Source organism: Cariama cristata, unplaced genomic scaffold (genome assembly GCF_000690535.1).
Source record: "Cariama cristata isolate BGI_N322 unplaced genomic scaffold, ASM69053v1 scaffold8496, whole genome shotgun sequence".
Taxonomy (NCBI): domain Eukaryota; kingdom Metazoa; phylum Chordata; class Aves; order Cariamiformes; family Cariamidae; genus Cariama; species Cariama cristata.
Window position 1 is genome coordinate 6,163 of NW_009620348.1, and position 26,974 is coordinate 33,136.

General features: G+C 38.2%; 1 protein-coding gene across 1 annotated transcript in view; it reads right to left on the reverse strand.

Moving 5' to 3' along the window:
* Positions 1-719: 719 nt before the first annotated feature.
* Positions 720-26,974, reverse strand: part of GAK (cyclin G associated kinase) — a gene marked incomplete at its 3' end in the record, with an annotated part of 45,565 nt that continues 19,310 nt past the window's right edge. The window contains exons 11-20 of the mRNA XM_009701594.1: positions 19,123-19,172; positions 18,877-19,025; positions 15,609-15,731; positions 11,291-11,424; positions 9,825-10,019; positions 8,693-8,810; positions 6,632-6,711; positions 6,095-6,288; positions 2,917-3,390; positions 720-890 (exon numbers count right to left, since the gene is read on the reverse strand). Of these exons, the coding sequence (XP_009699896.1) occupies positions 720-890; positions 2,917-3,390; positions 6,095-6,288; positions 6,632-6,711; positions 8,693-8,810; positions 9,825-10,019; positions 11,291-11,424; positions 15,609-15,731; positions 18,877-19,025; positions 19,123-19,172 (1,688 nt within the window). The remainder of the gene's footprint in view (positions 891-2,916; positions 3,391-6,094; positions 6,289-6,631; positions 6,712-8,692; positions 8,811-9,824; positions 10,020-11,290; positions 11,425-15,608; positions 15,732-18,876; positions 19,026-19,122; positions 19,173-26,974) is intronic.

Here is a 26,974-nt window from a genome sequence, read left to right on the forward strand (position 1 = left end):
CCTCTGGCTCTACTACACCATTTTTGCAAGGGTATGTTTCTCTTTAGAGCTTCTAAGCATGCTCATTCTGTATTGATAACACTTTGGAAACAACATGCTTAGGATGGAGATACAGGAAGACCAAACATATCACAAAGCTTTTGGTTTAAAGATGTACAGATTTTAAAATAAATGCATGAGGAAAAGGCTTCACCAGAATACACCAGAGAAACTAAATCAAATAAGATTAGAGTATTACATAATGTGCTCTGTAAGTATATTACCAGAATGCATTCAGGTCAAGAAGGTCCAAGCTAGCCTCAGCTTGCATTTTAAGAACTGGCTATACTATAATTTGACTTGCTTGTTTCTTTTCCAAGGCTTCCAGAAAACCTTTAAAATCTGAATACAATTAAAATAGCATTCTGCCATCGAGAAAGTAAGTGTGCGGGTGTTTGTGTACCCTCAGGTCTAGGAGCTCTCAGAGGAAACTCCAGCTTCTAACAGAAGGTTAGCGACGCTAGAAATCCTCTCGCATCATAAATAATAGCATGACATTATACAGGAAATCATTGCTACTCAGTGCATTTGTATCTGTGTTCTCAGAACACGGAGCTAATTAAAATAGCAGTCACAACAAGTGGATCTATTGAGACACTAATCCACCTTGACTAAGCTGAAAGACAAATGCACAGAGCAGCACAAACTGTTGAGAAACAGAACATCAGAAGCAGACTTACCTAAATTTAAGAAATCTGAGCTGGAAGAAGGTGGAAGTGAACTGTGTGTGGAAGGAACTGTACTAGCTGTAGATGTTGTGCTTGGGTTAAGGAAGTCCCCAAAGAGATCTGGACCAGACAGGGCTTGATTCTCTGAACTTGATGACATTGTGAATGGGTCAAAAGGATCAGCTAAAAAAAGCAGAAAACAACATTATCTTATGACAATATTTTTTGAATAAACAAAATTGAAAAAGCCTTACTCCTCTGGGGGCATAGACAAAAAGTTGAGTTTATGTTGGTAAATGCAGCAGCATTCTGAGAATTTTTCACGGTAGAGTCACCATCTGTCCCTTCCTCTTCCCCTCCCTTCTGTACTTTCATGTTGGTACAACAAGTACTTCAGTCATACACAATAGGAACAGCTTCAAACACAAATCCTTAGCAAGGCTGCACACATTCAATAACATTGTTAATTTCATCCATGTAAGACACACCTTAAATTTGAGTGATCATCTGCATACAAACAGAAGAATTACATTTGTTAAATGCTCTATAATGCCAAACATCCAAAGAATTTAAGCAAAACAGACTACTAAACTACTAAAAAGAATATCAAGTAACACATTCATACTACCACTTTGACTTGAAGGCATTGGTGACTCTGGGGCAGAAAACACAGCAACTCAAGAATGAGAACCAACAGAAGCAAGGCTTTCAACAGGTCTCTAGTGATCACAATGAAGAAAAAACGAATTGGAAGAGTATTTATAGTCAGCATGGGGTAACATGTGACAGTCAGCTGGAATCACGGCTTGAGATCTTCCCACTTCTGCCCTCTAGGGTTAAAGTCCTCAAAAGCCCAGGGACTCCTGCCAGATTCACTCAGGAGCTGAAGAGAAGTAATAATCCTGCCACAGTGCCCTAGCACATCCTGAGGTGATGACCACATTATACAGGACTCAGTAACACTTCAAAAAACAAACCCTGGATTGTCATCAAGCTATCTTACCATGGCATCACACGTACACAAAACCTCAAGTATAAGTTTGATGTGCAAACTTAAATACAACAGTGGCCAAATATTCTCACTTCTGCGATTATCCTTCTCTTATCCAATTCAAAGGTAGAATGAGATACATGCATGACTACTGCCCAGGTGTTTCTTGGAGCAGATGTAAGAAAGACATAGTTAAAGAAAGATAAGGTAATAAAGCTTCTCTTTTACAGACTTCTACCTTTGTAAAAAGGTAAATTAAGTGATTCCTCATTGTCCACAGTAACAAAGTTCAATACTGAATTGCTTCAAAAGAAAGAAATATTTGAAATCACCTAAATGCTCTACAAAAACACTTTGCAGGTGTATGTAGATTAAAGCTTTCAGTCCAAATGAATTTTTAGTCCAAATTAATTATCTTTGTGCAAAAAAGCTATACCTTGTAACAGTTTCCCAGATTGACTAACATTCCCAAAAATCTTACCGTTAGCTTCAGGCAGAGAATCGCTATTCCCAAAAGTTTAGTCATCTGAAAAAGAGCTAACTACCCATTGGTAAGAGGAACAGAACCTCTAAACTCAAACACCCTGGTTTAAGTACCAAATAGACAGCAGTGTGTAACATTCAGGATACAGACCTGCCAACATGGGTAAAACCAGCAAGGAAACATCTTTTAGCAGTACCATTATCTTACTGGTTTGAATAGTAATCTACAGGACTTCCAGTTGCCTAAAGGTCTTACGTGAGTAACACTCAAAAATCCCACACAGGCATTTGACCTAAGCAGCACAGCTCTGCACCACATCTAATGACACTTAAAGTGCAAGAAAGCAGTAAGTTACTACAATTCCACGCCTAAGTAAGAAGTTATTTACACGTGGATTTAGAAAAGGACCTAGCATGTAACATTTGTATGGGAAGGCTATGTATTCTTTAAGAACACCAAATCTCCTTTAAATTCAAACTTTGATACTTTTATGTCTACATAGTTTAAAGCTAATAAGATATTGACAACATAACAACGTAACAAAATACCTGGATAACATGCAGCAATTTCTCTCCTTCATGCACTAAACCCACCTATTCTATGCAGATTCTTGCTATAGACCAAGCTGTCCTCACTGTACCAATCAAAACATGGTACTCATTTTCTAAGCACAATGCAAGCAGTAGTTTTTATCTGTTGGCCAGCTGAACAGTACTGATGTTAAATTTACGTACCTGAAGACATGGCTCCGGCTGAAGACAAACCATGAGTAGCAGCTGGACACTGAGTGCTGAAAAAGAAATCTGTTCCTTGTCCAAGAAGATCTCCAGTGGACTCTTCTGAAATCTGCGATGCATTACCCACGAAGAGATTGTTCAACAAGTCCGCATTACTTGATGAAGAGTTTATTTCTGAGTTAGGTTGTTTCTGTTCTGGTGAAGTATCAGAGTCTAGTCCCAGCAAGTCTACATTCTCTTCAGGAAGATATTTTTGTAACAGTGCAGATGGAGCATCAAAATTGGCTTCAAAAAGCAACTCTCCTTCTGGAGTAACAGAGTCTTTTTCATCAACAATTACCGCACTTTCTTCACCTGGAAATGTAGGGAATTCTTCATCTGAAGCATCACTCTCCTCCCTGTCACCAGCGAGCTGAACATGATCATTTTTAGATGAACTGTCCTCTATTCCACTTTCCGGACTTTTTCCTTCTTGAATAAAAGGAAACATCAGCTTTAGATTACCAGGATTCTTCTGCCAACTAGGATAAGACAGACTTACATGACGAGATCATATGCAATCAAATCTCAATCAAAGGTCACAAAAGAACTGATGAAAAAAGAACTAACATTGCCTACCACCTTTTTGTACAGAGTAGGCAAAAGGGCAGCTCACTACCATACTTGCCACTCTGTTAAGGGCAGGTATTATGATTTTTTTCAAAATGAGATTGACTTAGACATTCACCTCAGTTCATCATACCACTTAGGGCTTAGAAGATCCCTTGGCAACCGCTGCTCCACGCAACTGCATTCAGTGACAGCATAAGCAGTTACTGAAATTTTTGCCAGCAAAGCAGAACCCAGAAAAAGGACTTACACATGCGCTATAAAGTTACATGTTCTCAGTCCATACATACTGATCTGGACCCCACTGGTTAGCCTACTGTTTCCTCTGTTCCTCAGCCAGCCTAAGTATGTTCCCTGCAGACCTTCAAGGTTAAGATTTTTGCAGAAAAATAAAAATTTAGCCCAGCACAATACCAAAATATCATTACTTGGTGTTTATCCGAATGAAGCAGAATGACCACTTGTCAACCTGCAGAGCTCACTCTTTACAGAAAACTTTTTCATGGTCTGGTGAAATAGTGACTTTTGCTGCTAAGAAGGCTTAAATACTCATTGGAAGGTGTATAAGACAACAAACATAAAACAAATCGTTACTTCAGAGGAAAACCTATACCTTTCCAGTCCAGAGAATGAAAGAAGTTATTTGCATCAGTACTACTGCTGTGTGGGGATTCTGTATCAGTAGGTGCACTTTCTGAAGACTGCTCCAGCTGGGATGCTTCTGCTTCATATTGTGCAGTTGAACCTGGTTGTCTAGGCAGCTCCGGTTTCCCTATAAAAATGATTTTAAGCCAGAACTCAGAGGGAAACTTTAAAATCTCAATCCCGGTCACAGCAGCTGGTATTTGACTTGCAGACTGACTGCTATAGCAAGACAACTGTCTCAAGGTACCCATCATTCTGCAAAGGCAAATTCCCACCCTCATTTGAAATGAGCATTATTAACTTCATTTCAACTGCAAAAGCTGGTTAGACCCTATTTCCATTAAATTAAATTAAACATTAAATTAAATAAGACTCATAGCAAAACACTCAAACATTCTATTTACATTTGTAGGAAAATGTAATTCACACCTCACTCTACCAGTCATCCCTGAAAATACCCAAGAGCTATGAACAACATCTGCAATAAGGAACTGAACATCAGAAAGGAGCAAATGCAGCTACAGAAAAAATCCAGAGTATAAAGCCAGAGTAGAACATGGAGCTGTTAAACTTCTTAAAGGAGTTAAGTAATACATTGCGTGCTGCCATTAACTACTCCTTACATTTCTTATTTTACTGAGATCAGATATTAAATGACTCTTGTGTAAGACTGAGTTGGGCTGAGTTGCCTACTGCTATATCATCTCTCAAAAAAGAGGTTTACTCAAGACAAATAAGACGACTCCCTAAATTAGTAAGTCTTCATCCACTGTTTGAAAAGAATTGGATGAATGCGTGGGAGAAAGCTATTTATTTAATCTAAATACCTAACTGGTAGAGGATTTTTTCACCCTCTTTCCACATACTCAGTTGTAGCATACAGAGATGCTGAAAAAATATTATGTCTTGGAAAACATATGTGAAAGATCATGATTAATGAAATACTGCAAATTCAATTTTAATAAGGCAAGTTTTATAAAACCAGTTCACACCACTTGCTCTTGTCCTATTCCCTTCCCACCACTTTTAAGAAATATTTTCAATGGAATTTGAAGCCCTTACATTTTATTTATCAATCAGAAAACAAAAGTGACTTAAACAAGAGTAATTTTTACAGATCATCATTATCAATGAAACGTCTTAACTTTAGTGAGCTGAGAGTTGTATTCACAGTTAAATAGAAAATTACCTAAACTGTAATACAAACCAAACATGTCCTGCTAAAAAAAAAAAAAACACAAGATAGCAGCAACTACCTTGTACAAAAAAAATGTAATTAAGATGTACCATATTAAGAGCAGAGAGTAAGATCTTGTGTATGGTGTACTACAATCACCACAATAATGACCATCATGTTTTTTATTCTGGAAGCACAGAGAAGGCTTAAGAGCCTTAATGAAAATGTAAAAGCTAATTACTGATACACCAGGAGAAGAAGAAAGATACTGAACAGGAGGCATCTACACATGAAGCACAGAATATATAGTATTAAAAAAATTAAACATCTGCTGGATCACATCAGGAAAAGTTCAGAAATTGAATTACAGCATTACTTGGCTATACATAAGAAGGACCATTTGTGAGGAATGCTCAGATGATTTAAAGTGAAATTATAATGGTGCCAGTTTAGGGAAATATAGTTCTTTCAATTCCATTTGCTAAAATCCCTGCAAATAGCATATTCATAGCTTTAAAGCAAGCAAACATAATGACAGTGGAGGTAAGACAAGGATAATTATAATCCATTATTGAAGGATAAATTATACTCCTTCACACAACGCAATTTTTTAAGTGATATTTATAGAAAAACACCTTTTAAATTTCTTTCACTGAAAGGAAAGTCAAAAATGAAACAAAAGCTTCAAACACTAAGTAAATAGAAACTTTATCACGTTCTCTAGTTTTTCAAGAGATTCATTACCAAATTTTGATAAAATTTCTTGTTGTTCCTCTCGGGTGGAGAAAAGGATCTTGGGATTCAGCCCCTTTATATTCATGCTATCCCATGGTGGCTGTTCACAGCTAGGTCTGTCTCTGGGCTCCACCTCTACTTCCAGATTGACTTGAAATAAATCAGGATATTTTTCCTGTATGTCACAGGCATCCAGATCATACCTGCAAAGATGCATACAAGTAGATTCTTGATACTGATGGCTAACTAGATTAAATTCACTGCAGTTCAAGACAAAACTTTAAAGCAATTAGTATAAGGCTTAAAACATGCTGTATTTGTTTACTTTTCCCATGTATCTTAAACAGGCGGTATTTTGGTACAGAATTTTTTCTTATATCATGAACAAAACCTCAAGTTTTCTTGAGGTGAGAAAACAAAATAATCTTATTGCAATTAAATTAATCTACTTCCTACACTGACTGTATTTCCTCCCCCCACCATATGTTGGTTAAACAGTTTCAAAGAAAACTTCTTCCAATCTCCGACAAAGAAGTGTCAACATACTTGGCAAATTTCACTGTGGTGGCATTTCGGGGCACAAAACCAGTGTGGAACTGAATCTGAAACATCTTCATTGAAGCCATCTGTTGAAAATAAGAAACACAGGTAAACTGCATAAATCCACATGAACAGTATGCACTGTGCTCTGCCTTTAATAGAATGCAAAGCATTTTCAGTATTATAATATTTTAAAGTGTTTGTTTTGCTACCATTTCAGTTTAATTCCATGTATACTTTATCTTGAGAGAACATTGATAAATCTATTACTGCCAGAAACAAAACAAAAGACCTTGAACCAGATATATCAAATCACTAATCTCAGACTATCAAAGTCTGTTCATTATTTCCAGATCCTGTTCTAGAGGCTGAAACTGCATGAGCTTTATTACTTTTCTGAATAACACTCAAAAACTCGCTGTGCAATAAACTTATCAAGAAATGTATGGCATATATATAAGGACTCCATTCAGAACAGTTTTAAATGTAGCACATTTAAAAGGACACTTCATAAGACACGCAGTGTTCTTCTTCCTGTGCAACTTAAGTCAACCATTCACCCCAGATAGAATTATAGGGCTTTTCCAAACCAATTCATTAAAACCATTCAACTTCCCCAACTCTTTCTTCTGCTGACTGAAAAACTACTTTCCTATGAATGATCACCATGTGAGAGTCCAGAAAATGCTACTGTAGAAGATTCGTGTAGCTCCTGGTCTTGCACAAATCCAAATTACAGCAAACTGGTAAGTCCAAAATGTATCTGCTCCCTGGCTTTAGTTACAACACATATGGAATAGTCTTGCCAGTCCTTACACAGTCATACAGTTATAGTCCAGTAAATACGATATAATAAAATTGAATTATGAAAGCTTTCCTTGTAAATGAGCATTTATTGAATATCATAAACAGAAGTCAAGTAGCAGGCAAAGCACTGCCAGCAGGTTGAGGGAGGTGATCTTTCCCCTCTACCCAGCACGGTGAGGCCACATCTGAAGAGGGAGGTGATCTTTCCCCTTTACCCAGCACGGTGAGGCCACATCTGAAGCCCTGTGTCTAGGGCTGGGCTCCTCAGTACAAGACAGACATGGACATAATTGGAGAGAGTTTCTCCGATCCATCCATCCCTACCCTGAACTACATATGAAAACCTGATCACCCTATTAAATCAGTTTTCTTAATCCCTTGCTTTGCAAGATGTTTCCTACAAGGTAAACTAAATCCTCTTTCAAATCAACTGTGAGGAAGTAGGAGACATTCACAATGCCCAGCTTTAGGCACTTACAACAATATTGAAATGTGGTGGTCCATCTCCATGAGTTCTGCAGAGAGCTTCAGTGGGCAACTTAGAGTACATAAAACTGAGGACAAATTGAATATTGTTCCCTCAAAGCTCCAAACCAGGGTCATCACAAACACTGTTAATGTATCATGTCTTACAGCAGATGGATGAGAAAATTCTAATCTTTCCCAATCAGAGAAACCACATCAAAGAAACCCTATCATCAGTGAAACTGAGATTGCACAAGGAGTATAAGCTAACTTCAGCTGAATTTTCTGCAGTTGTATGCCTTCTTCACTGATGACCTTTAACCATACAGTAGCTATTTTTGTGTGATAGAGAATCATTTCACTGAGCTTTCAGGTTTAGGGTGTTCTGGAAAATATGGACCATGGCACTCTGGGGACACCCAGAGTTGTTTTCCTTTGGTTGCAGTTCGTATGTACAGAATTAAAAAGTTCTGGTTTCTTGTGCAACTTCACAGACAACAATCACTGCCTCAAAAAACTGGCTAGAGGCTTCCATGCAAATATGACAACTATCAATACTGAAGTAATTTCCAGAAATGCTTACCAAAGCATCTTCACGCAGAGCACTAATAATGGACATACTTAACTAGGTTTGCAAAGGTTGAATTCTCAAGTACATGAAAATCTCACACATTTCTTTAAACAAAGAATAGCAAATGAAACCATGTACTTAATGAGAACACAAATACAAGTATGACGCAAAACTGCAACAAGAAAAAGCAAACCCTCCACATAGGTTGTTAAATTTATCATTACCTTGGCTTGTAGTCGGCCTCCTAGTGTTGACCTAGCATGATAGATCACAATGAGAACATCTCCCTGGACTGTTATACCTAGTGGAATTACTGCTTTCCCATCTTCAATTTTAAACTCCCTGAAGAAAAAACATAATCGTTAATTTTGTTTAAAAAATGTTTAGTTTGGTATGTCCAAGGCCTTCAATATCAACCCATAAAAGTCTACTTCAAGTTCTTATTACAGAGAAGGAATTCACTCCAAATGATTAAAATTTAAAAGCTACCTTAAAAATAACAAGATTAACAGTTGCCTACAGCAGAGCAACAGATATATTTGACCCATAGTTCTCAAATCAACTATGGGAGAAACGTATCTTCAAGAAGCTGCCAGGGAATGCAAGAGACAAGATATTATGAAGAAAGCTGTTCCAAAGAAAGGTGCAGAGAGAAACTGTAGCTGCACTTCTGTGATATGTTAGGACTCCCACTGAGGGACAGTGGTAGAGAAAGACAGGGGAAAATGTTATTACAACATCCCACACCTGTTTCTGTTCCTGCTCTCTTCAAATTCATTAAACTCTTTATGGGGCATGGATTTATAGGAAAGCTAGAAAGACTTTGGTATTCTCTCATCTTTCCTCTGTCTGTAACTATCTACACCTAGTACTGCTAGTATCACCTGCAATTCCTGTGTTGTATTAAAACAGCAGACACCAGATCTGTACAGGGGATAATAAGCACTCCCCTTACAGCTACAGCGTCTGAGGGATCCTTACTGTTTCTGTGACTGAGACATGATGTTCAGTTCAGTATGTGTACTCCAGGGATCAGTCTTCCTAGTTCACACCACATGGAGCGAGAGGAAAGAGGGCCTTGCTCACCTCTGCCTGCCCACTATGCTACCCACCATCATTCCCACTTTCTGCAGAAACAGATCCAAGCTATTATAACCATGCTGTCTCTTCCCCATGATTTACCTTTCAAGATCAGCCAAAAAGGGGACAGAGGAGCTGTTCCATACGTTACAGAAGCTTTCTGCTCAACTGGCACATACAAAATGATACTTTCTCCTCACAGTAGGGACTTTGTATTTAAGTTAGTCTAGAAAAACATAATGTGCTGTTTCAGGGCAAATCATAACCTGTACTTACTTCATTTTATCATATTCCTGGGAGGTAGTGGTTACTCTCTCATCTCCCACATAAACTTCACAAAAAGGTCTGCAGCCATTACGCTGCTTACTGAAAAGAGGAACTGGAGTCATGACGATTGATCTGACAAGGATGGGCTTGCTGTGAGGAATAATGGGTTCTTCAGCCATCATGTCACACATGTATTCAATGTATCTGCCAAAACCAAATGGTACTCATTTAGCCAGAGAATCAAATTCTAAAAATGAGTGAACACATAGATGAGTTACTTCTGTTCATATCTAGCCACTGAGCAGTGACAAATGATAACAGTAAAACACTACAAACACTCAACAGCACTTCCAGCAAAAGGATTTTCAAATCTGATAGAATTTCACAAGAGGAAGATGAAACAGAAACATGGAGAAATATTTATGATCCCTAACCAGCCTCTCAATTTAAAGACAGCAACACAGCTTCTGTACAAAAGCCTGACAGCTGCATCACAACAGAAATACATACTGCCCAGAAAACTGAATACAGCACTGCATATGAACTCATCTGCACCTCTGTCCCACCTTTCAGACAACTCCAGACATTGCCTTAGGTCTGTAGCTTTACATATATTCACTTGTAAAACAAATTAGCTGCTCTTTCTAAGGCCTTAAAACACCGAACTAGGAGAACTATTTATTTTGTATCTTACACATAACAGATCAAAGTTGCACAGCAGTTCTGAAGCTAGTAACTCAAGGCTTCCTAAAAGCTTTAAATTTACCCTTACTAATATAAGTTATCTTGTGGAGGACTTGTTAAATATACTCAAAAGTAAACCTGTACAACAGCATAATCTGTCATTTACATGTAACTAATCCTTACTTCTCACCTTTCTAAATCTAATCCTTTTTGTAGGAAACACCCTTACTACCATTGTCATTTGCTACTGAGACTCTATTGCCATAAGATCTATCTTAAATCAAATAATTAGTTTAAAACATTTGTCAAAGCATATGAAAGTCACCTCTGCATGCACTTCTTTAAAAAGCAGAATGCATTCTTACTTAAACAGAAAAGATCGACAGAAATCATTATTGGTGTTTCTGTAGAACTTAGTGTTCTGACACACTAAAACCTATTGTAATAAACTAGCAAACACGGAATAAGTCTTACACACCATGAAGAGGATTTTACACCTAGGAGAGCATTCAAAAGCACTGCATACCCTCGTTTTCATTCCTAACATTTCTTCACTACAGGTCATACTTGATTCACCTTTGATGAGAACATCATGAGTAACTTAAGGGCTCAAAAAATTCAGAACTACTTTCTCTACCCATGATACACCTGTTTTTCCAAGTATTTTGCTATTCAAACACAGACACTACTGAAATAATTTATCTTCCTAAGCAGCATCCTGTAAAAATAGTAGCATATTCACAACTGCATAACTACTTGCTTCAACAGTACTCTACAGACTGATACCATACCTTTTATGAGAAGGCCAAATGCCAGGAGGACAGCGTTTCATACTGAACATATAAACTGCAGCTTCAGCAGTAGTGAAGAGACGACAGAAACACAGAAAAGAACAAACTACAACAGCAGACGCTGCTCTTCCATCCTACAAAAAAAAATTGTAACTTTGTTATTAAACCTAGGGGAAAAAGCATTACAGAAGTTACTGAAGAGAACACTATCTCCTTATTTAATATAATGAAGTCCAAGGTCTAGTGCAATCATTGGATTTGAAGTTTGTACGTGGATTCAAAATGTTTTCATTTTATTTCCACACAGTACAAAAGATAATACAGATCTACTTGCTCAAATGTGAATAATTGCTTTAGCTTAACACTGTCTGAAATTTTTACTGAAATGTTTATTACATTACTATCACTAATACCCATTTTTGAGTTTGTTTCCTGGCTGCTACCTGAAACCCCAGCTCAGTGCTATTTTTGGCTGATAAGCATGGACTTTTGCTACAAGAGAAGTCCTAAGATTCTGAAGAACTAAACCACACTAAACTCTTTAGTCTTCTGACTAAAACTGCCTGAGATTAATAGCTTCCTGCAAAACTAAAAGAAGGAAATTAAAACACTGAACCTCTTTCTGCAGGGATCACAGCTACACACACATCCCAGATTCATCCCTACATTACAAAAGACTGAAGATTCAAGAGGTAATGGTTGACAGAACAGGACCTCTCAAGGGTTTTTGCTAGCAACATGGAACAGATGGTTTTTTGGTAGTTATTTGGCATATGAGCGTGCAAGTGAGGAAGAAGGAAACATTTTTCCTCAATTTGTTTTAACAGGTATTTAATTTCCTCCCAAGCCAGGAAGGTTCTGAACTTTTCTAACCATTACTTAGATTTATGAAAAGAGGGTCCACCAGCACCATAACAGCCAGATCTTTAAAGAGTAGCTCAGCAAATCAGTATTATTACTGCTGGTGTAACTAGCAAGCCCAATGATTTCCAGAAATATCTGAACTAAATGTCTACAATTCTATGGGCTGGACCCTGCCTATTGGTTAAATTTCACACAGACCAAACAAATACATGGTCCCTACCCTGAGACACCTACATTTAGGACAAAACATTAATGAATACAAGGGAAGAATGAAACAACACTGATCAGCATGACAAGCAGTGACCTATGCACACTTGCATTACAAAGCGACTTCCAAATTAAAGCACCACACTGAGGGGAGAAAAATCATTGTAGGAAGAGGTCAGCAAACCCTTTGCAACCATGGCATGATGTCCTCTTGACACTCGCCCTTAAGGTATTTCTAAGAGTTGATAAGATCCCCCCTCAGTCTTCTCTTCTCCAGGCTTAACAGACCCAGCTCTCTCAGCCTTTCCTCATAAGGGAGATAGACCAGTCCCCTCATCATCTTTGTTGACTAGAGACCTCCTCTGGTCTCTCTCCAGCAGTTCCTTGTTTTTCTTGAACTGAGGAGCCCAGAACTGGACACAGTACTTCAGATGTGGCCTCATCAGGGCAGAGTAGAGGGGGAGGAAAACTTCTCTTGACCTGCTGGCCATGCTCTTCCTAATGCACTCCAAGATACCATTGGCCTTCTTGGCCACAAGGGCACATTGCTGACTCATGGTCCTTCTCCACCGAGCTGCTCTCCAGCAGGTCAACCCCCAGCCTATACTGGTGCATGGAGTTATTCCTCCACAGGTGCAGCACCCTACACTTGTCCCTACTGAACTTCAACAGATTCCTCTCCAACTCTCCAGCCTGTCCAGGTCTCGCTGAATGGCAGCGCAGCCTTCTGGTGTATCAGCCATTCCTCCCAGTTTTGTATCATCAGCAAACTTGCTGAGGGTACACTCCATCCCTTCATCCAGGTCACTGGACCCAGAACTGACCCCTGGGGAACAGCACCAGCTACAGGCCTCCAACTGGAGTCGGAGCCGCTGATCACAACCTTCTGAGCTCTGCTGTTCAGCCAGTTCTCAATCCACCTCACTGTCCACGCATCTAGCCCACATTTCCTGACCTTACCTATGAGGATGATATGGGAGACAGTGTCAAAACCCTTGTGGTCAAAGCAGACCACATCCACTGCTCTCCCCTCACCTATGTCCACACATCTAGCCCACATTCCTGACCTTACCTATGAGGATGATATGGGAGACAGTGTCAAAACCCTTGTGGTCAAAGCAGACCACATCCACTGCTCTCCCCTCACCTACACAGCCAGTCATGCCATTGTGGAAGACTATCAGATTGGTCAAGCATGACTTCCCCTTGGTGAATCCATGTTGACTACTCCTGATAACCTTTTCCTCCACAGGATGACGGATCTTGGCTACAAAAATAAGCAACCCTTAGGCATAAAAAAAAAATCATTAAGGCAGCAATAAAAAACAATTGAAAAAAGCTAGATTTTAAGTTTTGTCCCAGAGCCTTAAAGAGCTAGAGGAGTTTTGGGTCTAAACTATTTTGAAAAGAAATAGCCTTCATAAAATAATTTAAACATAACTTTTCGTCATGTGTGTATAACTACCTTGCTTCATTTAAACACAGGTCAAATATAGCTATCTGAAGGAACACTTAAGCACACTTAAAGAGCTGCGGCATACCCAGATGCAAGTCTCCCCGCCATTAAGTTCCACCAAGATGATCCTGTACTCACATCTTTTTAAAGCTGTGCAAGTTTTCAAGGATGGCCATCACTGCATGGCCCCGAAAAACCACAGAGTGTTACTGCACATGTCCAGGAGTTACACCACCCACTGGCATATGTGCTACAGTCTTGACATATCAACAGAACAGGATGCCAGCTAAAAACAGATCCCAGTTATTACCAGTCCAGAAAGACTTAGCTGTAGCTGAAGCAGGTAGCTGCCATTTAAATCTTGTTTTCAACTGCTTGAACTGGATCACTCAAATTACAATGTAAAAACTTAACAATCCACTGCATTATTGCAAACCTCTACAGTAAAGCTCAAAAGACCAGGAAGCCCTACGTGGTTCTGAATCCTGGCCATCGAGAGGCAGTTTCATCTTTACAAAAAGCAACTCTAATATTTTGTTATCCAAGACAGTATATTAGACTAAAACATTCTATCTCCACCAGATAAAGCATTCTTTTCAATCTAGATTTCCTAGCTTTTAAATCTACAAAAATTGCCAGCTAGATGAATCCAAGACACATATTGCAGCTATGAATAATTTCTAGTAGTTCTGGTGTATGCTCTTTACATCACATCTGGCACACAGCCATATATATGCAAGTTTCCCTTATACCTGAGGAAGAGGAATGAATTAGGTACTTTAAAGAAAACACTTCAAGGGAAAGATGTTATACAAACTGGTGTTAATTCATCACATCTGCTTCTTATCTACTTGATTAGCAATCATGTGATACTGAGATACTGTAAGTACTTTAATATAGAATTAGATTCCTAACCACACAGCAGCACTGAAAATCCCATCTGTTTTCAGGAGCTGGCATTAACTTGTTTTTTTCCTTGCAAAACTCTGTTTAAGGAAGTACACTGTGCCAGATTAACAACTCCTCTTTCAGACTCTGATAGTGATACTCCATATGGACTACTACACCGTATCAAAGGACTGGTTTTCAATGCTTTCCAGCAGCATCATAAGCATTGTAACAACTTATGTTTCTCTTTTTACTGAGCAGGATAACAAGAACATCAAAATTTTGCAAGCAATTCTTACACAAATGTAACAGTAACCTCATTTTCATATCTTGAACATAATAAATATTCTTTAAATTCATTTGTCCCGCCATATTTGACATGAGGCAGCTCTGTCAAGAGTTTTATTCCTTTTTTGGGTTATATCAAGGTTAATGATACATTAGAGGACAGTGAAAGTTACATAGCAATCTATGACCAGCAAAAGCAAGTTCCACCAAAAGTCTCATAGTCAGTTTCTGCAATTCTGCAGTTAGATTACATTGCAAATAGACAGTAGTGGGAAATGCAGTGTAGACTCAGCTGTCACTCAGAAAACGAATAAAAAAATAGAGCAAATACTGAAATAGTAGAGCAGATTCTTTCTCCCAAAGGCTATTTGGCATTAATCCCTCCTATACACTGCCTTCCACACTACATGCAGATAAGCAAGGGCTACATTACTCCACTAATTTGCCTAAGGAGAAAGTTTATGCAAATAACTTTCCTAAACACATAGCAGGATGGAATTGCCCCCAGGCCTCACAGTAAAGAAAGCCAGTAATATTCACAAACTGAGTGCATACTAGCATCCTTATTCACAATTTAAAGCTGTATTGAGTAAAGCACTTAAACCAATTTCTTACAAGGCAGTGCACAATGCAGACGTTTTTCTGGTCTTGTTTCAGCCATAAATGCATGTTCTTGCATATGCTATAAAGATTCTGAAGATTTGGTGCTCGTCTTGCTGGCCAGCCACATTCAGAAACCTGCAATGAGACAGCAGAGGTGAGAAATGAGATTACATAGTCATATACATTTGCATAGCATAAGCTGTGTATATAAGAGGCACTTTTCCAATTTAATGCCACCTTCAGGTAGAAATTAAGCAAGATGCTAAAGAAAAGCAGTCTCGCACAGCATAAGCACCACTTTATAGGATGAAGTGCAATAAAACTCCAGTCCTGTCTACGGTCTGCTGCACTAGAAGTATCAACAACTCAGATCAAGAAAGTTTCAGATAGTAGAACAAAGAATAAAGTGAAACAGCTTTCGACTTGGTTTGTGCATATATTCTTAGGCAAAAAACCAGAAAAACTTGGTTTGCTTTTACATTTGTCCTTTATTCAAAGAGCCTCAACAGTTAAGTTATAATCCTTCTGCAATTAGTGGCACAAAACTACCAAATAATTAGCTTCACTGCTGAAAGTCTATATTCTTAAAAGCAACTATGCAGTAAAAATGCAGTTTAAGAAACCTGATCCTTGAGCATTTGCAACATCTAAAGAGTTCTGCCAGGACCAAAGAAATAATCTACAAAGCAAGCTGCTTCTATTTCTTTGTAGCCAGGATCACAATTGGTGAATGTGGAAGACCAAGTTTTGCTATCAGCAACACATTTTCTCACCCATATAAAAGAGTTCAAGGGTTACTATGAAATGAATTAACTGACTGAATATCACAAAAAATTTTCAAAGAGATTGGTTTTGTGCCAAGCTCAAGACAAAAGGTTGAAACAAACAGTGTGACATAGAAATTCTCCGAAGCTTTTCCCTGTATTCTAGTATCTTAATTAAAAAAGAGGGCAGTTTCAGAAAGCCTCGCTTTGTGAGAGACTTAAATTCAGCATTCTTTTGTTAGTGAAAGTTTACGCAAAGTCACCACTGAACTAATACAGCTAAGGCAAGCAGTCCTTTATATTCCTGTTCACCACAGGATTCAATGTGGGCTTCAGTACATATCAAATATTACAACAGTAGTAAAAGAATCATATTGCAGCATTACAGCTACAAACCAGAAAACTCTCTAGGAAAGCAGGTATATTCAAAAAAGCAAAAAGAACTGACTTTTTTCTGATTTACTGTTTACTTTCTGCTCAAACACTAGTTTTGCTACAAGATGTAGACCACACAACATTGCTTTCTTTTCCTTTGGTCATGTCTTAAGCTCAAAATATTCTGATCATTAGCAGAATGATGGAGAGTGCATAACCTCTCTGAGCAACCTACTCCAAGTAGGACTTCAAAACTATCATTAACTTCAAAGTTAGAGAAATTTATAGAAGTTCTATGCAGATAGCATACAGCAAGAAAGCAAGAATATATAGTATCATGAATACTTACTAAGCAAACTGTCAGAATGAAGTATTTTAGAACCTGTTCTTCTCTGATCAATTTTAAGGCTTGCCACAATCATCTTTTGCCAGCACTAAGGAAAAACTAAGCTTCCTTAGCTTCCTATGTGGCTGCTCTCACCCAGCAGTGAATAATGAAGTTCAGTCAGTCAGTATGCTTATTGTGCATTTGGATTTCAAAGATGGACAGGGAAAAATTCCCGAATATATTTAAAGAGTTCATTTTCCAAGTAAAACAGCTGCCTTTTTTTTTTTAAACAGAAGGCAACGTTTTGTAGAAACTTCCTAAATACTCCCAGTCAAAAGTGGGCAGGAACCTACAATGTTTTGAGAAGTTATGATCTACAAGTACTTCCCAGCAAAACAAAGATAGTAAAACAAAATGAAGGTCAAAAAGACAAATTTAGACCAGAACAGTTCTAGATCACTGGCAGATTTAGTTGTGTACATATTATCACTTACAGTACCAATACAGTACCAGTACATCAGGAATGTAATTGTATAGGCATCTCAGACTTGCATAATCAAAAAACCATACCCAGGGTAAACAATTTCCCAGTCACAGAATTTATCATTGCATCAACAGAGACTGATAGAGCTTTGTAGGATGAGGAATAAATCAGTTCACTATGTCAGCCCCAGCCAACCTTCCAGCAATGTAGTGCTAAAAAGTACTGCTGAAGAGGTATCTGCTCCAAATAATCATGCAGGAGGTTGCCTGCATGATTAAGCTTTGCCTTCCATGTTGAACAGCTTCTGCCTGAATCTTATACTGAACCAGATGCAGATAAAGAAGTTGATTGCCTCTACCCATAGAGGTAATAATCATTTTTTTCAGGTGTGACAACACTGTCTTTTCTACAAGTTTACAAGGCAACAAAAGGAATGAAGTGGCAAGCACTAGATAGAATATATTAAACATATCTCAGCCTGACAGTTTAACTGAACTTGCAAAACTGAAGTAATCCTAACAATGCCTCTGCAGGATAAGGCTTCCTGTAACAAATAATGCTTCTAGACTCTCCTTGGGGAGTATTGTGAGGAAGGGGCATGATCACTACAGACCGTATAGGTGAGGTGTAGTGTGGCCAGTGCTAGACAACTCACAGTAACAGTCTCCACTGTTGAGCTGCTTACAGGACAGTTGGGGTGTATTTAGGAGCAGATGTTAAAGTCCAGTATCTCAGTACCTAACAAGCAGTCCTCACTACCTTGTTAATGAACTAGGCAAATGTCTTAATTTTAGTATCAGAGAAATAGCCAGAAAGGCTAATGGAGGCTCAGCTAAGCTATACCAGTATTTCAGGCAGCAGCAACAAGCAGTCATATGGGAGTCAAATGGTATGTAGTGGGACAAGGAAAAAGTCCAGCAAAGAGGTTGTACGAATCAAGTCACCAAAGGAGTACTACCTTTGATAAAGGAACACCTCTGAATGTAGGAAAGATTGAAATTTTAGTAAGATTTTTAATTATGTTAAGTATTCTCCATTTAAATATGAAATATCTAAGGTACATGTACATGTTTTCAAAGATATCACTAGCCTAGGAAACACAGATTTTAGACAGCAAAATTAAAGATTAGTCTTTAATCAGTTAAGTTTGGATTGAAATAAAAGACAAGCAGAATGTAAGTTATTCTTCGACCTTATGTTTATACTTATTCTTTTGTCATCTTTTTGATTGTGCAGCCTACTTTAAGGTATTTCACAATAAAAAGCTGAAGGCATAATCAACGTTGTGTTGAAAGACCTTTCACAGAAATACACAAAACCTATACACACCCTATTATGGAATCTTGAAGGCCTGTATGTGCGTGGAGAGAGATTGTACACAGCATAGTGGCCAGGATGTTTAGAGTCCAGACATAACCGCACATCTTCTATGTTATTTTTGATGGCAGATTCCACACCTTCAGCTGGAAAGGACATCACTGAAGCCAGAACAACAAACATCAGGTGAAGTATTCACTTTTTTCATACATTAAGAACAATCAGAAATTATTCTCAAGACAGACATAGCTATCATACCAGCAATTCTGGAAGTGATGTAGGATATATCCAAGTCTCCTTTTGCATAACTGAAATAGAACACATTGGAGTTAATATTGGGAAACAGAACCATTCAAGCCATAAAACTAAAACCCAGGTCTCTCACATTATGCCTGTCACCATGAATAGTGTTTCATTTCTTCCATCTGAGGCTTGTTACCTCACACTTCAAGGTTTTCAGAGTAGAAGCTGTATTTGAACAGTTACTCATTTACATCAGTTGCAACAAAACCGTCTCTGGGGATTTCGTACAGATGCCTTAATTTTTTACTCATTCCCCTAGCTCCTGCGCTTACTGATAAACATTTATTGTAGGTATCACTTCCAAAGTCTAATGAGGATGCATTAACATCTCTAATGGAGGACATCATAATGCTTAAAACAAAGACCATCTGTTGAAATATTACATTTTAAATTACATAACTCTGGTATATTACTATCAGGTCCAGGTGGTCATGCTGCCCAATTTCTGTATTCCACATAAATAGAAGGTACCCAAATCTCTTTCCTCATTTAAATAATTCCTAAAAAATTCACTTCCAAAACTCCCATAATAAGCAAGTCATTAATCATTACTCATCTCTTTCTCATACAGTTGTGCACAGTTTTAAAGAGCAGCCTTCTAAAAAAAATTATCTCCCGGTGATTTTTTTTTTTTTTTAAGTCCATTCCCTTCATCTGTATATAATCACCCACCTTATGCCAATAATTTACTATTTTAAGAGCACTATTTTTTTTGTTTCTAGGGTATCTGCTACATAGCAGGACAAAAAAGCCGGAGAAAAACACTGAAGAGCTCCAGTGCAGGCCAACACCCTTGAGTATAATCACGTAAGTCTGCACTTCTGATTGGCAAAATAGGAACACATACAGAATTTAGTTTAGACATCCTTAAACTTATGTAAGTCAGTAAGATGTTATCTCCAGAATATCAAAATGCCACCACAACACTATGACGCATGTTTAAAGAATGCAGACGCACTATCAAAACAATATTTTTGTATCATTGCAAAGTTTCAAGACACTGCTTAAAAGAGCAGACATAGGATACTGCACTCAGATTCTGAAATATAAGGAGAGAACATTTATGCTTTGATTCCTTACTGCTTGTTAGTAAACATGAAGAAGGCTGGAGGGATTGATTAAAAGGTTATTGAATTTACAAGGATTGGGAGGAGGATGTTAGATAAGGCAAGAACAACTGTTCTGAAAGCAAGGACATTAAACAGTGTTTACATGGAATGGCGTAATCTGTGTCCTAACAATGACTCAAAGTATCAAGAGAAATTGAAATCACCACAAGGAAGTTTGAGAGTCTCACTAGACAAAGCACTAAATAACTCAGCCTTGAAAAATCTTGCATAAGGAGGTAGACAAAACGGCCAAGTAAACATTATTTCAAAATTCTCTGCACCTTTGGAAGGACATAAATTCATCATGTAGCTAAAGCGGTAACACTGTTGCAGCCAAACTAAGGCAGAAATTTACATTCAGCACTAATCATGATTTCTTACTAAAATTAGTGATGAGTATAGTCCTTTATATGACTGAGAAGTGTCAAATCTTATTTGTTGCTTACACCGCCCAGCTTCAAGCAAGAAAACATGCAGATCATTGTAATGATATCAATTTTTTTGATATTAAGATAAAGAACCACCTAATATGATAGCCTGAGAACAAAGAACCATTATCTCTTCAATGCTGTAACACTGAGGTTAAGCAGCAACTTTAAACAGAAGCACAGAACAATTAAGAGCAAAAAACCAACAGTCCTCACACATTCCTTTGGGAATATTTTCAGATGTTGACTTCTCACTAGCAGTATCACTCAATTCAGCTTGCCATTTTATGTTTGTCTAAATTAAAATGCAACACTATTAGGAGCATGGTTCTCGTCATACAGACATTGCTGAAAAAGTGCAGCTTGGTATGTTAACAACGAGCACTGCCAACTCAAGCTTGCTGTTTCGCAGGAAAAAAAATCTGTAAGCCTGTTAAACTGAAAAAGCTTCAGCATGTTTGTGCAGTCTTAATTAAAATGTAGCTGATAACTGCAAAATCAACACAAGTCTCTTAAAACATGTGACCTTGTCCTTGAATTATTATTTCTTGAACTTTACTCTGAAGATTCTAGAGCTATTTCAGTAGTAAGACCTGAACACAAAGTACTCTGTTTTTAGTGAGTTTCATGTCAGACTGGTAACTAAGCTTGCTTTAAATGACAGGAGGGTGAAAAACTGCATATTCTTCACACTGATAAGCATTCCTACACATATCAAGATATAACACTGTAACTAAAAATCAGGAATAAGGTCTTTCATCTTGTTAACAGTAGAAATTTCATTTACATAGCATGTTGCTGGCCAGTGATAAAGGTAGAAGAACATGCAAACAAATCAAGATACTGCATGCAGGGTTTCTGGCTTGCGACCCATATGGAAAACTTGGTGTGCTTTTTATGGCTCTAATTAGGCTAAAAAGGAAAGTATGTGGTGACACCAATATTTAGTCACTTTTCTGATGATACTAGGCTACTTCAAGGCTTTAGTGAGAAGTCTAGTGGGAAATGTAGCAAACAAGATACGAATTCTCCTTTTGCAGAATAAATACCTAAACAAAATCAGAAGCTTTTATTAGATGTTAAAAACTTTTCACTGTGTAAATGGCTGGCATTATCAATCTTGCCAGAAAACAGCTGCACTTAAAGACCGTAACTACTATTAAACAAAAGATTATTCCAGCAAATTAAGTTAAAAACAATTAAATTAAAATTAACAATGAAATTCACAAAATAAAACTAGTTAGCATACAGCACAAACTTCTGCAACAGTGCATAGTCACCTAGTGTTACTAACAGCTGAAGATGGGAAAGAATGACAGACTAACCAGCACAGCTACAATGTGAGCACACAAACTATTATCTTCAGTTAAATGATGTTCTAACACTAAGCAATCTTCCTCCAGACATCTCTACACTCAGAACAGTAGAAAAACATCTATTCATTAGTAAACACTACCATTTTTGAAGCCTATTTTTTAAAAGCCAGGAAGAAATGCAGCACTGAAATTCACATCAATTCACAATCAAAATGCTACCACTTGGTTTTGCTTTGTAAAACTGAATTAATCATTCAGCTACCTAGTACAACACAAAGATCCATGAAATAAAACATTCATGCAGGATCAAACCAGAAACAAAATTATCTTAGCAGCAAAGAAAGCTAGCAATAAAAGGCAGCTAATTGTTCCCTAGATTACTAGATCACAATCTCTTCAGTGAAAGAGACTATCCTGACTAAGCAAAACAAGACTGATCATTAAGTTTTACATGCTGCTTTCAATACCAGTGAAGACCAGATACTTAAAACATTTAGTTATGTTTTTCGGCACGGCACCTGTACCCTGTGTGGATGCAGATCTCAGTAAGCATAAAAGCTGGTCATGGGCACAGCAGCATCACAACCAAGAGACGGATGAGCTGAACAGAGGTATACTGAGGCTTCATGGCTGCAGACCAAGTTATTGGGCCCACAGGGGTATATGTGCTGGAAAAAAGTTCCCTTCTGTGCAAACGCTGCTCTGTCGTATCAGGACCATGCACAGAGCAGTGCATACCTGCTCTAAGTGTGTATACACCCTAGTACCTTTTTTAGGTCAGTTTGTATCAATAAAGGGTAGAACCTCTGTTGCTCTGTGTTCTCTCTCACGTAGCTATAAACTGCTTCTGCTGGACCTGAATCTGCAACGGAGACTGTGACACCTGGAAGTGAGGTGGTCTGGGGGACAATCAAGATGGCCCACATTCACACTCATGCTCCTAGTAGCCTGTGACATGTTTTAGTTTTCACACTTTATCATTTACTAGGATAAGCAAGAGATCAAAATTTGAATTAAAATAAAGGCAGCTATGGGACAGAAAAAAATCAACTTTTTTGTAGCAACTACAAAACACTAACTCTGCCACTGCAGTTTGGATTCAGTGAGAAAGAAGTCTGTCTGCAGGTAACGGAAGTAACTCCACAATTCAGAAAACCAACGATAAGTAGGAAGGAGAGAGCCTACCTAATGAGATGGCAGACTCCAACACGAGGAGTGCTTAAGTGTAGTGAGGAAAATGCACGACAAGGAAGAGACATTTTAGTTTGTCCAGAATGTCTGCTTCTCATGTTGGTTGAAGAGTTTTGGAAAGGCAGTCAAGGATGCAACAGTAGAAGAGGTATTCTCACATCCCTGATGGTGTCAGCTGTAGCCAAACACAAGTTTGTAAAGGCAGAGAATGACCATGACAGAAACAGCTACGTCCCACAGTACATGCAAACAAAGAATTAACACTTCAGCTTGATTAAAGCATAAATAGTTTAAGAATGCACAAGCCCAGTGGTGTGACTCTGAGCAACCCAGTGAACGGTAAATGCTAAGAATGGTAAAAGCTAAAAAACTGAGACTACCTTAGGTCTTGCATAACATTAAGTATTGCTCACATTAATTCTTTTCTTTTTTAGTTTCATGTTTAATTTCAGTGAACTGTTAAATACAATTAAGATTCAAAATACATGACAGACTTACCAAGGAATGAAAATTACAAAACTAAAGGCCAATAAGGAATATTGGCAAATTACAAGTGGAAAGAGTTTCTCTTCCAGTATTGACTAAGTATTATCTGGAAAATAAGTATTGAAGTAACTGCTTCTCACTGGCATAAGTGTGTACTTGATGCATTCTCTCCTTTTCTTTCACTCCCCAACCCAGGACCAAATTCACTTGGATAACACAAGAAAACAAAAAGGCAGTTGTACAAAGACAGAGAGTCCTCCACAAAACCAAGATTTGTTTACGTTAGTGCAAAGCATAAACAAAAATCTGATAGTCTCACAAACTCTGTCAACAGAGGTGATGTGCACAAGTCACCTGAATATAAACCCTTATTCAATCAGCCTAGTCCAAAACATCTGTGAGAGACTGATCTCCTCAGGATGAATCTTGAGACTTAACATATACTGCCAGACAATCCTCTGTCAATCCATCACAGCCCATGGAAGTGCTGTAACCCCCATTAGCTGGAAAAGGCGTGGGGCTCATTGATCTAATATGGGTATTACAATACTCCTACCCACTAAGAGCTACAAACGAAAACCAGGTCAAACAATTACATTCACAAGCTACTCAATTCCAGTAAATATCCACATGTGACTTTCTGTAATTAATACAAATAAGATGTAAACGTAATAAGCTTTTCTTGGACTAATATTTACTAAGTTCCACAAGACACGCACAAAAATGTCTCCAGCAACACTCATATTCCTGACAGAGGCTCAAACACTTCCACAAAGTAAATAGTCATGCTAGATAAGGTTTAAGGTAGTTCAGAGGATTCCAATAATCCCTTATGTCCCACACAAATTTAAGGCATAAATCACCCTACCATCAGGCTCTGTGCAGGACTCGAGAGCCTCAAGTTCCATCTGAGTCATACTTTCCCATTTTTTGACAAAAAAGGGATTCTAACTAAAGTGCCAAGCATATAGTTCAGCAACAGAGCACTAATGCAAATTCACAAGTCACATAGTGTCATGGTTTAGCCCCATCCAGCAACTAAGCACCACACAGCCTCTCACTCACTCCTACTCCCTCCCAGTGGGATGGGAAGGAGAAGCAGAAAACAGTAAAACTTGTGGGTTGAGATAAGAACAGCTGAATAACTAAAGTAAAATAAAATACAATACTAACAATAATAATAATAATTTAAAAATACTTTAATAATAACAATGAAAAGGAATACAAAAAAGCCAAGAAAGGACAAGTGATGCACAATGCAATTGCTCACCACCCACTGACTGATGCCAAAGCAGTGATCGGGCCCTCTTGGCCAGCTCCCTCCAGTTTATATACTGAGCGTGACGTTCTATGGTATGGAACATCCCTTTGGGTACTCTGGGTCAGCTCTCCTGGCTGTGCTCCCTCCTAGCTACTTGTGCACCTCCTCGTTGGCAGAGCATGGGAAACTGAGAAGTCCCTGACTCAGCTGTTGCTAAGTACTGCTTATGCTAAAACATCAGTGTGTTATCAACATTATTCTCACACTAAATCCAAAACACACCGTACCAGCTACTAAGCAGAAAATGAACTCTGTCCCAGCCAAAACCAGGACACATAGTAACTCTAAGAATAAGGTAAGATGCAAGATTTATTTTGGGCAGTCACCATAATCTAAAAAAACACTTGTAGAGAAGAGTATTTGAACTAAACAGCATCTTTTCAGATGTAGTACTCACTGTCCTATACTTCAGAAGCTGCCAAAGGAGCTCTGTAGATGCAGCTGGATGTACAGTTACTGTTTTATTCCTTGCACACTACACTTCTTATGGAACCAAAGGAAATCATACAAAGTAAAAAGCCACACACACCTGTTAGGTAAGAGAAATAAAAATAAGGTGCAGGCACAGCATAAGCCATTCCATATTAAAAAGTCAATTTTAGACAGTCCTAATCCACCAGTAGAAAAGGGGAAAATGGCACAAGATGAAATTCAAAAGAGTAATTAAACTTCCAGTGGCCTTTAAGGAAGAAACTGCTTGCAAGAGCAGGAAGAGGAAGCTTCTTCAAACATAACTGACTGATGGAGGTATAACAATCCAGAGTCATGTGGAGACAAGAGCACAAGAAACTGAAGTGCAGGAGTGCTTCAGAAGCATGTAGTACACAATCAAAATACGGTACCAGCATAAGATCTAATACAGGAATACAGGCATGGGAAAGCAGGGCTTGTAACTCTGCCTAAGGTAGAGAAGAATTTAAGTGTTACCTGTCAAAAAAAGTAACTTCTCCACTGCGATACTTAGATCTAAGCAAAACTGGCAGAATTTAAGACAAGGAGTTAAGTAAACTTTGAGTTTATAAACAGTAGAGCTGTCAAAGGCAAGGAATCTGCAGAGTATTTCTATGTTTTACCACACAGTAAATTTCGTTTAACAAGATACCACAAAAAGAACACAAGTAGGACTGAAAAGGAGGGGAGAGGAAGATCAGTTCCACAGAAGGTAGCACGTACACAGCAATGAAGAACAGAGGCCTGCAAGAGAGCATATGCCAAAGAAATAAAACGGAGAGCAGTTGCTTAAAAGTTGGTAGTTCATCATGTTACTTCATACATGGAATTCCTACAGCGCTGCTAAGCTGTTAACAAGTCACCACTTCTCATCATGCAACAGTTCATTCCCCTTTACCTCCCTCCTCTTCTCTTGATTTCCCAGGGTGACAAGTTTGATGCTACCGTGCCAATTGTTTCTGTAGAAAGCTTAAGGACAAACCAAAGCTGTGTAGCTTTTGCAATCTTTAAAAATTAGAGGACCTGGCCTTTCTAAGCCACACATAGGAAGTTTAAACAGACTAAGTGTAAGAGCAAACAGCTAAAAATGCACTTGAACTGGCTACAGAGGTGCAAGAACTACAGACCTAACTTATCTGATCATTACAAACACTTCAGAGCAGCACTATGCACAAGTTCTATTCAGTGACAGAAAAACATTGCAAGCAATAGACTTCACAAGCCATAGCGCAGTATCCCAATTAAAGTCTTACAAGCCATACAGCAAGAAACAAAGCTCGGTATTCCTTAGGAGGCTCTAGTTCAGTCATGGTATTCAGTAGTGACTCACCTGCTCTTCCTAGAATTAAGAAAAAACTTTTGCATCGCATAAAATTTTAGTATGAGTTAAAAAAGTATGAATCATACAGATTGATTAATATTGATCATATAGAGGTACTAGAAACATTTTGAATGGGGCTGAAAATGTTGATTAGAAAAAATAATCACACATTAGGTATCTGAGAA